This window comes from Mercenaria mercenaria, chromosome 18 (genome assembly GCF_021730395.1).
Source record: "Mercenaria mercenaria strain notata chromosome 18, MADL_Memer_1, whole genome shotgun sequence".
NCBI lineage: Eukaryota > Metazoa > Mollusca > Bivalvia > Venerida > Veneridae > Mercenaria > Mercenaria mercenaria.
The window spans coordinates 15,211,847-15,228,024 of NC_069378.1; the positions used below are offsets into that span (position 1 = coordinate 15,211,847).

The 16,178-nt window shown below is 32.7% G+C and overlaps 1 protein-coding gene across 6 annotated transcripts in view; it reads left to right on the forward strand.

The window, feature by feature from the left end:
• LOC123537972 (dipeptidyl peptidase 4-like) overlaps positions 1 to 16,178 on the forward strand; it is a 242,045-nt gene that overhangs the window by 152,121 nt on the left and 73,746 nt on the right. Inside the window, exon 1 of one of the 6 annotated variants that reach the window (XM_053529936.1) lies at positions 15,099 to 15,800. The exons of the other annotated variants lie outside the window; for them this stretch is intronic. Within the exon in view, the coding sequence (XP_053385911.1) occupies positions 15,786 to 15,800 (15 nt within the window). The 5' untranslated portion in view covers positions 15,099 to 15,785. Of the gene's footprint in view, positions 1 to 15,098; positions 15,801 to 16,178 lie in introns of those variants that run through there. 6 annotated transcript variants of the gene reach the window in all.

Genomic DNA, 16,178 nt, shown 5'->3' on the forward strand with positions numbered 1-16,178 from the left:
GTAGGAACACGCCATATAAACTGCAAACCCTCTCGCATTATTGCTATGAGCAATATAAACACAGTTTGTCAGACACAAATATTCATAACATACGTGCACAATGTTATGAATGCACTGCCTGCTGATGATGTACAATAAGGTGTTGAATCAGTGCAGATGAAAGTTATGTGTTGCAAAAAAACATCATATCTGATTATCTTCCTGAGTAGTTTATTTTCGTATAAACATTGGCATGTACAGCTTTCCAAAGTAATTCCAGACAGACGACTAACTGATGGTATGAATTGTCAGCATTGAGGTTTATATTACATTGATATGTAGTTAATACTTAATTCATGTTGCGCCAGCGTACTTAAGTTTCTTCTCTGATGCCTTAGAAACTAGTCTAGTTAAGCAAATAAATTAAGTTATAAGCCTACTTACGGAAACAAACCATGTAGCAGCTAGCACTGTGTGTTTCCATAAATAATACAATACAATTGATAAGCATCTAATGTGTAATGCTGTCAAAGCAATTCTCGGCCAGTATAAACAAGCTGATGAAAGTATGGCACTGACTGACACGTGCCGAATGTTAATGTATTCTTGATATTAATTGAACATGTTCTACTGTACTGACTGATTAATTGGCGCATTGTTTCGAAGTATTTCTGCAATCAGTTTAAACTTCCCTTCTTCTATTGTTATATATTAAGACACACTGAGGAGCCGTTAATGGCGAAGCTAGTATGTGCTTTTTTCATTAAAATCTAAGACAATCTATGCGAACGTATTCAAGTTACTTGAACATTTCGTCTTCTGTAAGGATAAGATACATGATGGACAAGAACGCCCCTAAATATTCACTAAATGTAACCATTTCTATTTATTCTAAAATTTCAGATATCAATAACTTTGATGTCAATATCCGTAATTCTTTTTCATTTTCTCGTGCGGATGATTTGAGTTATTTATTATAATATCAGAAAACATAAATGGACTATAAACAATTGTCAAAGCATTTTCGCCGGAAAAAACTAGATATCTGAGCCATAATTTTCTGACATACATTTGCTCAAAAATACTCTTAGACTACCATCTAGTTTCACAAATATGTATTTATCGAATTTTGACTGCTTACAAGGAAAACACAAAAATATTACAAAAAGAATTTTGAACTGCTTTGCAGAAAAATGTAAAAATATAGGAAGACAGAACTGTAAATTAGATCATATTCGCGGTGATTTAATGCTAGCTAATGTTCGCGAAGATTGTGACTCGTTAATTCAATGAATTCGTGTATTATAGAAATAATAATATGACCGGAAACAAAAACACTCATGATTCGCGAAATCTTAAGAACTCGAATAGGGCTTCTAACTATGAAATCACGAAATAAAGTCACCGCGAGAATTACTTTGTCTACAGTCTAATAGTATAAGAATAGTTTTCCTACCAATCACAAGAGTTCATGAACAGGTGAGATAAGCCAGACTCCCTGTTAAAAATGAAAGCATGTGGTGGTCGTCTTTAACCTTGAATTCCAGCATACGTGTAGAGCTAATACAAAATGTAAAAAATACAATGTCTTTATACGTTTTAAAACAGTATCCTTAGGAAGAGAGTATTATGGTGATTTATAAAGATATTGTTGTATATTAAACTTAAAATAATATTTAGTACGAGTATGATTATGTTTTCATTCTGCTATGTTTATGATAAATTTTGTCATTTATCCTGTCACTTGCAGTATTTTCGACCCGATATCAGGGTGCCGTATATCTTTCTTGATATACCGTCAGTTGATCATGTGACCAGTGATATACGGTCAGTTGATCATGTGACCTTATGATCGATATTGTTGTCATAAGAAATTTTGCAACGAAGCCATCATCATTGTGTTGGAAATGTCCGAACTAAGAAAATAAGTGGTCAAATAATGAGTTTTATTCAAAAACGAAGAAGTTATTGCGATTTTGTCGGTAATCATGTCATTATATAAGTGACGTCATTACGAATATGACGTCATTAAAACGGTTGTCGCACACTTATTTTTGTAAAATAAATTGCCAAATATCGGAAAATGAAGTAATGACAAGATAAATAGAATAATAGGTTAGTGCCTAAGATGGAGAAAGTTTATCTGGCTCGGCTCCGGACGTTATCAGGTTCGCCTTCAGCTCACCCGATAACCTCCTCCACCTCGCCAGATAAACTTTCTCATCTACGGCACTAACCTATTATTCTCTATATCATTTCAACTGGTCAAAGCATCCATACAATTTGTAGTACTGTAAAACCATTTAATTTCGTTGGCATGAAATTTCGTCGTTTTGGTTAAAATGGCAGTTTCTTGGGGATATGAATTCGTGGATTTCAACTTTGAACATAAATTGAATGGGAATTTTACTTGTTCGTTGGGATTAAATTCCGTGGATTGACTAAACCACGAAATCCACGAAAATTTGTCCCCCACGAAAATTAATGATTTCACAGTAATAGTTATTATTATTCATACGCTTCTTTCTTAAGATTAATCGTGATAATGTTTTATATTGCTGTACTTCTTCATTGATTAAATTACAAGTTTAAAATCTCAGTTGTAGCACACTTTGTCAGTTGTAAATAAGTCTTAAATGAAATTGATGGTTCAAAAACAAAAGAAAGGTTCTCTGAAATGACAGCAAACGTAAATATTCACTAGGGAGCTGTAAACATAAAAAGATATCCTTAATGTCACAAGCACTGACAGCTGTAGATAATTTCGTACTGTCTTAGATTTCTTACAATATGAACAAAGAAAATAGGTCAAGGCAACAATTCCAAAAGTTAAACTGATTGCAGAAATACTTTGTGACAATGTGCTAATGGCCTCTGACCACTGGTTTACCGGTTAATGGCGGATAAATGAGTTTACGTTATTGACTTCAAGGCTTATAGCTGTCTTTTTTATTATATCAAGGGGATGCAATCCACACTTTTCCTTTTATTAAATGTTTTAACGTACATTTTCATGAGAACATTATTTTTGTTACAATAGATAGATAACAGACTAAATACTTCCGTGCTCTAGAACTATCTATTTTATCGAGTCATTCATTGGTACATTATTAAAAACGCTATAAGTCTACCATGCACATCTACAGACGAACGTTTTCAAGATTGGCTCAGAACGGTAGAATTCGTGACTAAAGCACTCTTTATCAGTAAGTTTCTTTATATATATATATATATATAAAATATAGACATCCTTTAAGATATTCAAACACTGAAATAGTTCAGGTGATCAAACAGAATTGCATAATGCCTTTATTCAACAATGGTATTTACAATAAGTCATTATAACAAAAATGGTAGAATGAAATATTATTTAATTAATATTGACAATACACATTCTGAACAGATATTTGTCGAATGTAATATTGTTATTTAAATAATCAGTTTGTTCTCTCATTATTTCAATACTTTTATGATCAATTTATTTATTTATTTTGTTGAGTTTAACGTCGCAGCGACACAATTATAGGTCACATGGCGACGTTCCAGCTTTTATGGTGGAGGAAGACCCCTGATGCCCCTTCGTGCATTATTTCATCACGAGCGGGCACCTGGGTAGAACCACCGACTTCTGTAACCCAGCTGGATGGCTTCCTCACATGAATAATTCAACACCCTGAGTGAGGCTTGAACACACATCGATGAGGGGCAAGTGATTTGAAGTCTGTTATGATAAAATCCATCGTGTTATAATTGCAAACATACAAATATCTGTATCTAATAACTTTCTTGTTACCTACGAAGTGCGTAAAATTGTCAACATATGACCTCTTGGAGAGAGACCTCAGTACTTGTAATGTTGGCATCTGGAGCGAATATTTCTAGGCACTGAAACAATTTTATAACTTTATCAAATATGCTGTGCCATGTGAAAATCAACTTAGTGGCATCCGCGCAGTCTGGTCAGGATCCATACTGTTAGCTTTCAAAGCCTACAGCAATTAGAGAAACTGTTAGCGAACAGCATGGATCCTGACCAGACTGCGCTGGTCGCAAAGCCACTATGTTGATTTTCTCATGGCACGGCTCAAATATGCAAGTGATAAAGAAGAGTACAAAATCCTCAAAATATCTTGAGACAAATGAAAAACTATTAGACAGTTCGTCGTCACAGTATAGGCGGCTATTATCTATTATTTTCAAAACAGAAAGACATTTACATCATAAATTAATCATTTATACAGTATAGATATTACTGTGTAAAGGTCACAATTTTGTTAGTCTCAAGGAAACAGACTTTCCAAAACACAGCATGTTCCATGGCAAAGCATTTTTGTTATGACTTCATTGATTTAACACAACACTCCGTAATGCATTTCTTTTTCGCTGACTGTCGTGTTATTATTCACCTCCAGCGTAAGTATATTGTTTAATATGTTTGGCCACATCATTAAATCTATTAGTAAGCGAAATGTCAAATTTAGATCAAGCATAAAATATTATATCGTACATAATTGGTGGATAACCGTATATACATAGAGAAAACCTTTCAAACACATTTTATTAAATATTTCAATGTCACACGGCCAATGTCAAAGTAATAACACGTCAAAGAAGTTAATACAGTCCGAGAGCAGTACGATATTTAGTATGCTGGCGATGTTTTTTTTTTTTTTTTTTGGTTGTTGTCTTGTTTGTTGTAGTCGTCTCATTAAAACAATGCTGATAATATCCGCTTCATATGTAAACTAAGATATTCGCTGCATAATTATGTAAACTAAAACTGATTAATTCGATTAAACGCCTATTTCTAAACAATGCCATATTCAATGGCGTTGTACATCTAATTTAACAAGCCTTAAAAATATAAATGATGGAATGTAAAAAACTCGTAAAAAATTTAAAAACTAACACCTGCTGTTACCGTATTTAAAACAATTATCAAAAAAAATAATTTAAAACAGCGCCATAAAGTCTATAAAATACAGTGTTGAATGTATCAAGTGATTCACTTTTGTAATGCTAACGGCAGTTCATTCCACTTTTGGACCAATAGTACAGAAACTTCTTGTCATTGAATGCATTGCACTTGTTGTATGACACAACATAGCGACATTCAGACGATCTCAAACATTGTCTACTAGGAACATTCTGTTAAATACATAGATGCTCCAAAACATAGTGAACATTTTAGATCTGATTGTGTGACCTTGACTAAATTATCGTAAGACATAATGAATTTACTTATTATGCTATTTGCCACCCCAGAACGTAGCACTAATTTTCAAAATACAGTTCATAGTTTTGCAATCGTCATATCAAATCCAACATCGTTATTAATGATATATAATGTAGTGTTAAAAATATTGCCTGTTACTTATCTGAAGTTAACAGTTTTCATAATCATAATAGGACTTACTAGTAGCTAGGTAATAAATCACTTATAAAACTAAGGCATTGTAACACTCATGGGAATACAAAGAGATAAATAATTATGATTATGTATGCTTACAACAAGAAATGGCAAATACATTCCGTATCAGTCTTTATGAATTAACAAGCCGTCTTGAAAAACATAACACACACCAGTGGAGCGTTCCCACGAGAACATCGGACACTTTTTTTCATCAGACATAGAAAGATGAAAATAACACATAATAATTTGACCATTGCCTGTAACTGATGGATCATTATCTGGTCATTTACTTCAGCTCGACAATAAAACTTGGCCAGCTTCCTAGCAAAGTGACATTCGGTAAATATGAGGCGTAGGTGCGGTTGTGAACCTAGCGGGCACAGAATCAGCAAATATCTAGCTATGTAGATATAGTCTTTATATGTCTGAAGTTCGCAAAATTATGTGTTTTTCTTAACATCTGATTTCAAAGAAGTCGTCGGCGCGTGCGTATATTCTAAAAACTATGTTAGATTATCAGTCGGATAAGTCGATATTGTTAGTCATTCCCCAATTGAATTGTGGCAAACTGGGAAGAGCAATGCAATATTTGAACTTGAATTTGTTACTGGCTTTTGGAATGACTACATATTAACAAACACTCATACGACAAAAACCATTTTAAAAGTTCAAAAGCGTGCTATTTCTTTTCTGCTTATGAAAGGCTTTCGTTATTATAATAAAACTGTTTTTTTCTCTAACAGATTTACTTTTTGAAGCTAAAGAAAGTAGGTCAAGTTCCATCAACCTACATGTACTCAATATTGAGATTTTCATTATCCTATTCCCATGATGATGCATGGAACTGTGATATTAGATTAACTCTCACGCACAATGTGCAATAGTCACGAAATTAAACATGTGTAAAAAAATGTTCTTGCACCAATTCTCCTAACAAGAAAACAAGGTTCTTGAATACCAATACCGAAGCCGGGAGATGAATTTCAAGGTTACAACAAACACTGGGATATTTGAAAGAGATCTCTAGTTGAAAATCGTGTCATTCCGCACCCAGTTGCCTTGTTTCATATGATGAACTATTCATGCCCGTCACATAAGACAGCATTTTACATAGCAATAAATATGTTTTATAGTTAAGAAAAAACATAAAGTTCAAAAGATATTTGGCGTGCATGAAAACACATAGTGTATGCGACACATGACCAACCACCTGCGCTCCGTGGTGCAGGATCATGCTGTTCGCTACATTCTCATCCAATAGGCTTTAAAAGCGACAGCATGAGCCTGACAACTGCCGATCGAGTGTTGGATCCATGCTGGTCGCTACCCCTAGTGGTTCTCATGCACGTCATTTATACACCATTTACATGCTTTTAATAAAATATCATCGACGGTATATTTGCTTTTATCAGATCTATAAATCTCTATGGCTTTCAATTACTTGCAAAGAACACTCATTAATTTCAAAGTAGCGCTAGTGACTTCTGTCAAAAAGCTTACAATACGAACTCTCGAGACTGTTTTGAACCAATAAATGCACATGTACCTTAACTGGGATAATATATTGGGGCACATTGTTCTCAAACCTATGGATGTTGTTATCGGCGACAATGAAGCGGTAATTCTCAATTGGGTTCAAATACTTAGAAAACTGAACAGAAATCAATATTCCCAGCACTGCAAAACAACGATCTTTTATTGAAAAAAAAGAAGAAAGTAGGTTTACAAACGTAGCACAGGTGCATCTACATGTTTTCTCACAACAATGACAGTAAATATATACCGTATCGTGTGCTTTTTAAGCATTAAAATTTTAAATGTATTGTTAACCTATAAAACAAATAGTCTATGCTTGGGATCGTCCCGACGACAATCATGTAGCTTTCTAGCAGAACATTAAGTCAAACATGCACAGTTTGCAATGATCTACAGACATATTGATTCGTCGTTTACTTTATATTTAAAGAGTCCTTGAAATTAAATAGCATTACAAATATTGTAGGTAAAAGTAACAATGGCAAACAATAGATGCAATTCTAAAAGCCTAACAGAACATATAGCAAAATGAAGGCACTTATGTAAAATATCACCTGAAAACAGTGGGTGTCTGTATTTAAATCGTTATGATAAACCTTTCTTCTTATATATTATTTATTGACTGCACGTTTGTTATAATATGTATAATATGTAATTTGTAATTTTAGTAGTAATTAAAAGTTACAAGAAACACAGTTTTAAATAAATAATTCTTCAGTAAAACAAAATTCATTTTCTGGTCATTGTTTTATTAAAATTTATTATATGACATAAGTACTTTAAACTTTGACATAGTCTTACACATTAAATTAAATATATTATCAACATTTTAATCATGAATGTTTTAATGTACATGCATCTGTAAATTATTCAGACCCAGTATCTCAATGTCCTTTAGCCTCGTATAAAAAAACAACTAAACTTTAACGTGCCAGGTTTACAACGACCTATTGACATATCGATTCGTCTTGTAAGTCAAATACGACTTTCCTCCAAAAGAATAATTGAAATCAAAGTTTAATTAGCTAATGGCTGTTAACAATATTATGTCTTTTCGAAACCTAGGAATAAAAGAACATGTATTAAAGGGAAAGTCGCGGAAAACAATGTTAATATAACGTTATTTTGAACGTTTTTCATGGTGTTTTAGACCATTGTATATATTATGTAAAAAAGGCATGACATTTCCATGCATGCTCACTTCTGATTTGTTTGTAGACACCTCCTTCTACTTATCATTGAAATAAGCTGACAACAAATATCGGTAAAATACATTAATTCGTTTTATAGCAAACTTCTACATTTAAAGTTCTTACCCTTTGCCAAAGCCAAAGAAGCCAAAGAGCCAAAGAAGAACATGATTAATAAAAGCTGTTTTGAAAGAGACAGAGAAAGATCTTGCATTTCTAATGGAATCACGGTCGAAGTGATGTTGTATTTACAAATGGACATATTTAAAACATTATCCAAAACCGAGAATGTTGCGTCCTAAACTTTCTTTCTCTGACTTAGCACTGGAAAGAAAAAGGCGAAGACATAGCATACAACTTTTAATAGTAAAAAGAGCTCATTATTCTTCTTAAAATGGAATGGTTTGTAGGAAGGCCATGCCATACAGCAATGAACATATAGATAATATACAACATTTAACAAACATTCCACACAAAATACCAGAAGGCCTCCTTTTTCAAGAGATAATAAGCATTTTTAACAACAAAACAGCCACCAGGTAATAGCTACTTCCGACTAAGATAAATTGACTTTGGTGTGGCTTTTCGCTATTTTTAATAAAGTAACAGCAGCGTTTTCATATTATCAATTACGATGAGATATTTTCATGCACCGTCTTTAATTGAATATGTTTGACATGCAAATCCTCTGAGAGACACAAAAACAGATTGGTACATATTAAGACATTTCCTTTTGCTTCAAAAGGCTCTTACACGGTCATGAAGTTAATCCTAATTTTAAGCTTTAATCAGATATACTTTACAAGTACAATCTGAAACTGATGTAAAATGACTGGTCTTGAGTCACAATAAACTCCTCAGCACTTCCTTTCAGTTCGGAGAAAATAAGATATTTGTTAGCAAAAACACTTTTTAAACCCACTTGTCTTTTAGAATAGGAATTTTGGGTCAGGAATGACATGCTAAATCGAAACTGAGGGAAATAATTCTTATATCTTGAAACTGTCACTTTTGCGACTGAGTGCTAAACTCGCGATTGCATGCCCCGATGATGTCACTGCACTGCCCGTTCATTTAATAAGCATTGGACCAAATTATAATATACATTGAAAGTGTGATACTTGTGTACATACATCACATATCTGTTAATTGTGCATCCGAAAAAGGGACGTTGTCATATCTATAATTCAATAAATGAAAAATAATTTAAAACTTAAGGGAGAGTAAATAATTAATTATACAACGAGCATGTCATAGCAAATGTAACCAATATTAATTTAAATAGTTCAGCTATTGAATATATTTTATACTTGATATGATTAATGACAGTATGTTTACTGCAAATTTCAGAGCGAGGATTTCTCTGTATTTGAGTAATAATTAAATGGGTATACAAGGCATACGGTTCAGAATCATCTGTCAATAGTTCTAAGCATATTCTTGGAATTACGACACATTTTCAAAGCAGCAGGAGCATTTCATATTGACGGCAAATCCTTGTATACGTGCGATGAAAAATTAAACTGTTTGCGCAGACGTTTATACTCAAAACACGAGTGTATAAAATAAATCTTATGGATGCATTGCCTGTTAATATCATGCATGAATGTATTTGTAGGCTTAATCCAGATGAAAGCTTTGTAATGTTTTGCAAAAAACGACAACCATGATTGTTTCTCTCAGTTGTTTATTTTCGTATATCATTAGCATGTACAGCTTTTGCATCATAATTTTGGAGGGAAGACTAATTAATGGTTATATTTATGTATGTCTGTAATTAATATAAATTGACAGCAGATAGGTTTATATTACTTAGTTTATTTGTTAATTCATGTTGCGCCAGCGTACTTCAGTTTCGTCTTTGATGCCTTAGTAACGAGCCTAGTTATGTAAATAAACTTAGTAACTAGTATTGTTATGCAAATAGACCATGTAGCATCACTGAGTGTTACCATACATATTACACTACAATAAGCAAATGTGTGTAATGATGTCAAAGCAATTCTGTGCCAGTATAAACAAGTTGAGAACAATGAGGCAAAACAAATGCAGTACGCTACGAAATACTGGATAGTATTTACACATGTAATAAAATTCATGTGATAAATGAAGGTTATAACGGTATTTTTCATGATAAAAATGGTATAACATGTCAAGAGCATTAACATGTTCCGTGATTTCAGAAACGTTATGCAACTATGATGTAAGAAAAATTAACATGTTGATAATTTGCAAAAAAAGAAAAAAAGAGAATGATTTGAATTTTAGTAGGTTTCAATATCGACATCGTGAGCGGTTAATTCGTGGAATTGACAACATCTTGTCTATTTACGAATTGTTACATTGAATGAACCACGCAGAGATTTTACTAAAAACTAAATTTTCCGGGTTTTTTTAAATGGATATTACATTAAAACATTCCTTAATATACAGGAACACCTTTTGGTGTAACATTTAGTTGACTAATTACAAATGTTCGTGTAAAAATTCCTCAAAGGATAAATATTTTGCAAGTACAGCCCCTTTTATTTAGTTCTTAAAGCGTAATGTTCAAATGTTAATCTGAAAATATATCAGATTCAAATGAATTTGAAATGAACTAAAACCAAATATTGTGGACAAACGTATTTATTTAAAATGACATTAAAATCTATACGAATATAGCTGAAAACGAGTATTTATTATTGCAATGTTACAAGTCCATGCTAGAGTTATAACACCTAATGAAGTGTGGTACTTATTTATTAGCATGCATTAAAGCAATACCGACATAACAATATACTCTTATGTATATATACTGCGGGTAAATTTCTCGGACCTTTAATGCCTGTGATACTTACACTGTTGTCCGTTTCTATACTTATAACTTATTTTGTTATGACCCTCTTCCAAAGATGTTAACGATCATTTTCGGTTTGCATTAGTCATATTTGATATAGCGTAAATGCATGCATTTAAGGACGCGTAGAAACAGCTACAATTTAGTGTTCTGTTATATTGTGCGATATTTCTTATATACAGCTTTCATTATATCTGCATAAATTGTGAATAAATAGGTAAGAAATTACTTTCTGCTTATAACTTAATTTCATATGTAATAATTTATCATAACATCATGCGAATAATAGATACTATATTACTTATTGTGCCAAAGAACTGGAACAGACTTGGGAGATAATAAATACAATAAAGAAAATTTATAAAAACGACAAAAGGTTCCGTTTACATCTTCTAAAGAATTTGCCAGACATCTTGAATAAAAATACATTTGATTTATTTTTCTTTATAGGCAGAACATACTTCCGACTTACTACATGGACATATATTGAAATTTTCATTAACGTAATCCCAAGGTGATGCATGGGAATACTACACTAGATTAGCTTACACGCAAAATGTGCAATAGTCACGACATGGAACAAGTATAGAAAATGTGCCAGACTACAAATATTATGCAAAGTACATATTCAGCGACAAATGTTGGATTTCCAGGTTTAAGCGAACATTCGTTTGGGATGTTTCAAAGAGGTGTCATTTGCTCATGCTTGTTTATTTCATACGATTAAATATATATTTCACACCCTTTACTAACAGAGAATAAGCGTTTTTTCTTCTTCTTTTTTTGTTTTGTTTTGTTTTATTTTATTGTTAAGAAAAAACGTACTTGTTTGCAAGAACAATATATTGTTCCGAACTTGAATGATTGAGTTCACTAAGAACAACAATAGCCTTTTACATTGTTATTTGCCTTTTTTTTCTGAAGCTGTTAGAAAGTCCGGAAGGCTTTTCAATGACATGTAAAGAACAACTCATTAATTTCAAAGTAGCACTAGTGGCATCTATTAAAGAGCTCAAAGACAAGCTCTTTAGACCGGCTTGAATCGATTAATGTACCTAAATTGAACAGTATATTGGAGCACATTATTCCCCCAATCTCTATTGATATATTGTTAATGAACACAAAGAAGCAATAACACTCGGCTTTGATAAATGCTTAAATATATCGAGCGCAGATCAATACTAATATGTAACCCTCTAGAAAAAGTGACACATTTACTGAGGTGTATTTCAACAAAAATTGATATACATGCTTGACATATTGTGTTACTATTATATCAGTAATGAAAATAGAATATTGTGTAAATGAAGGATTTTTTATAGTATACTAGCTTTGAACAGGGGTGATGATTTTCAGTCATTTTTTTCAAAACAAAATGTTGAAATTGCTACAGATTCCTCCAAGATCAGTTGGTGTCTTCGCATACTTTTGTATTTTCCTATTTTTCTCAAAGGCAAACCAGTGTTATACTGTGGTATAGTTTTAACCCAACTATGAAAGCAGTTTAATCCTGTGATTATTTTGTGATTGCAATGTTTCAATGTTTGAATGATCTGGTCATTGCGTTTAATTATAAAGTTAAACTGTTTAATATAATTTAGTAAATCATGTCAAAAATAACAATGCATGTAACAACTTAAAGGTACCGAGATGTGTTACAAAATTAGCTATGGACATTGAATTCAATTGCACAAGATAAGTACTCTTAGAACCGGATTGTATTCAATCACCGTCTTGACGCTGAAATCAGATCTTTTTTTTTAATTCGCTGAATAACTATCAATGGCTCGGAACCGCCACGACTTTACTACGCAGCGTAAACTAACAAAAATATATTGAAACTCTACAAGTTAAAAATATCTGTACTGTCTGATTGGAATGAGCAGATTTTAATAATAGAGTTTACTTTGGAATATTCAGCAATTGGAGAGTACTCTGTATGATAAACTCGGGAACGTTCCGGAAGAGTTCTGTCTAAGACATTCAACAACTGGAGAATACTCCGCTTGATAAGTCAGAAGAAGTATGTAAGAGTTATCTGAAAAGCCGCAGCAGTGCTAGCGGAGAATACTCGGGGAAAATTATGCACGAGTTCTCTGAAACACTATAATTATTGATTACTGAGAGCAGTGTATCGTGTTTAGAAACAATCTGTTGCCAGCTTGTATGTTGTTTCCAAGTTATATATCATATATTATTACATGTCTTGCAGTGAATTATCGAAATATTAGAGTGAGATATATCTGTTATTTTCATAGTGAAAATATCAAATATATTTTGGACTGGTAAGAAACTATAAAATGGGTAAATTTAGTCAAAACGTGAAATTAAAAAATAATTTGTTTATTTAGCATGTAAGAAGAAAATATCCTTCATTCAGGAAAATATTGCATCTGGTGTTCACTCGTGAAAATTATTTCAACCTTACACTGAAACAAAAAAATATATACTCTACATGTATGTCATTATGCGTATAATATAAATATTTGATAATATTTAATATTCTGGTTAGGAAAAACGGAATATCAATACACTTCAAAGAAGTTTAATTTTCTGCAGAATTAATAAAGGTTCTAAAAGTTAGCAAATTGATTAACGAAAGAAACGAAATGGAAGCTGAGGAATTCAGTGAAAAGTTTTATTTGCTTTTAATGTCTCAATAAAAACGTATTGAGAAACGACCAATCTCAGAACAGACACATTCAGTTTGATGTATGTGTGGTAGTACTAGTAATGGTTAACCTTTACCCTGCTAAATTTTTGAACTGGACTGTTCCATTATTCAATTTAATCAGTACTATTTATTATATGAAGGGATGTTGATTGAAAATTTACTGACTGAATGGCGAAAGTTAAGACCATGACCAGCAGGCTGATCTTGGTCTGCACTGGTAGCAAAGGCAGAATCACTTGCCGCAAGTAGGCTAAAGGTGATAGTGAATTCACTGTTTAATTGATATTTTGCGATGTAAGAATTAGGATATAGAATTATTCCATTCAAGGCACGAGAAATGAAATATAAATTTTAAGAAAATATAACTGAATACAGACACCAGAATCTAGGGCTAGTTTACAAGTGACTATACTCGTAGAAGTATCCGACAAATGCGGTCAATTCCCATTTTTCCATATGAAGAAAACTACACACGAAATAGATACGTAAATATTGACCACTAACCGCGAGGCCATTTCCTTGGAATGTCACGTCCTTTAGGAATCAATATAGAGTCGTTTTTGTCTTCTGTTATGTAGTACTCACTGGTGTATCTGACATATAACGTAGTGATATAGAAGTGTTGTCCTCAGGATAAGTTCTCGCTATCCAAAAATAAAAGAAATGTCTACCTTTTATGTTTAAAGGCACTGACCGTACGACAACAACAACAAGAAAACTTTCCGATATCAGAAAATTATTGCAGCTATATTTTTGACAGATAATATATTATGGAAACGCATAAGAATCAGTTGTTTTTACTATTTTTTCCATTCAAAATTGAAAATTGTTTGTTACTGGGTACCGGTAGTATGCTATTTAACGACCGATAATGACTCCTCCATGATGCACTGGTAAAGAACTTAGGAAAATATTTATTGCCGCGGCCTGGGTTCGATTCCCGACTCGGATATGTCTTTTTCCCTTAATTTAGCATCTTTAAGATTGTTTAGAAACAAAAAACTCATGTTCGAATGTTCGAAATATGACCAAATTTCAGTTCTAAAGAAGATCATTTTTGGTCAAAATCTGGAGGTCAGTGCCTTTAATGAGAGCAGTAACATTTAAATGTGGTTTGATTTTAATTAACAAAAAGAAATATATGCGATCGTATTGAATATATATACAACTACTCTTAATGATGATGCAAGGCAAACAGCATGATAATATATATGTATATACCTATTTTAATCACTAATTTAGATTATATTATTAGTTTATATGCTCATGCAGTTTTATCTTATTCAAGATTTACCGCTTGGGCTTTTCGCTGTGTTTTTTGTCGTTCTCAAATCTTTAAAAACTTGCTCCCCTGCAATCGACTAGGACATTGCTAACTAGTGTTGCACCGATAGATGGAACAAGCGTGCGTGAGAAGCGCTATATTCTATTGATCACTATGGCTTTATTTGATATCAATCTCCGAGCGTTGCTTGTCGAACAAGGTTAAGGATAAATATTGATACAGGCTGGAGTATATTGTTAAATGATCGTTTTCAGCTACAGCTGTTTCAAACGTGGGAAGTTTGTTTACATCATTTATATTGGTATAAACATTAACCGGCAATCAACATTGCATGTACGCATCAAGCAGAAGCTGGTGTATGAGAAAAATATTTTTTTTAAATATTTTCGAAAATGTTGTTTTCATGAATAATGAGACAAATTTTTGTATTGCAAGAAATTCTTTTGAGAATTTATATTTCATAATAATCTGTATTACAAAGTATCGTTATATCTTTACTGCATGTAATTTCTCAACATCCGTACCCAGAGACATATAAACTATAAGTTCCTAAACGACTTTATGTGATATGATTGACTGGATTCGTCTTGCTGGTGTTTATAACAAGGACTAAAGGATACAACTCTTAACTTACTATAAAATATGGTTTAAAGACTTACTCTGACCACGGATTCTGCGTAATTTTTCTTCATGGCAAGCTGAGAAAGAAGCGCTAATGGAATTTCAAGATGTATTTTTTCTTGATAGATGGTGAACTTTATTGGGGTTTGCTTAGCCTTCTCTGTGGCTTTCTGGGAATATAAATGCTCGTTCTAATTACTCAGTGATTCTTTTCTCAGGAGGCATTCGGTTTATAGAAATATTTCACAATGTTTGGAGATCCGGTAAGTGTTTATACACATTTCTTTGTGAGAAATATTTCTAAGAAAAATGTCTTGGGTTATGCAGGGCAAATAATCAGAATGTCTTTTACTGGGGACAGCAGTAGTATGTACGGTAACACTGCATAGATCTAATTTTAGAAAGTTAAATAGCAAAATCATTTTAAAGTTGTACCAAATTATGTACATTATATTCTTTTAGAAGCCGTACGGTAAAGAATTCCGAACTTAAATGGTTTCGCCACAAGTCCATTATATGAATGCACATTCTTGTCATTTTCATCATTAGTTTGTTTTCCAAATACACAAATGTGGCAATCATTAGGCTGTCTTCAAGACATCCTTGACCGTGTGCAACTGGCTTCCTGTCGCTTGAGGGTT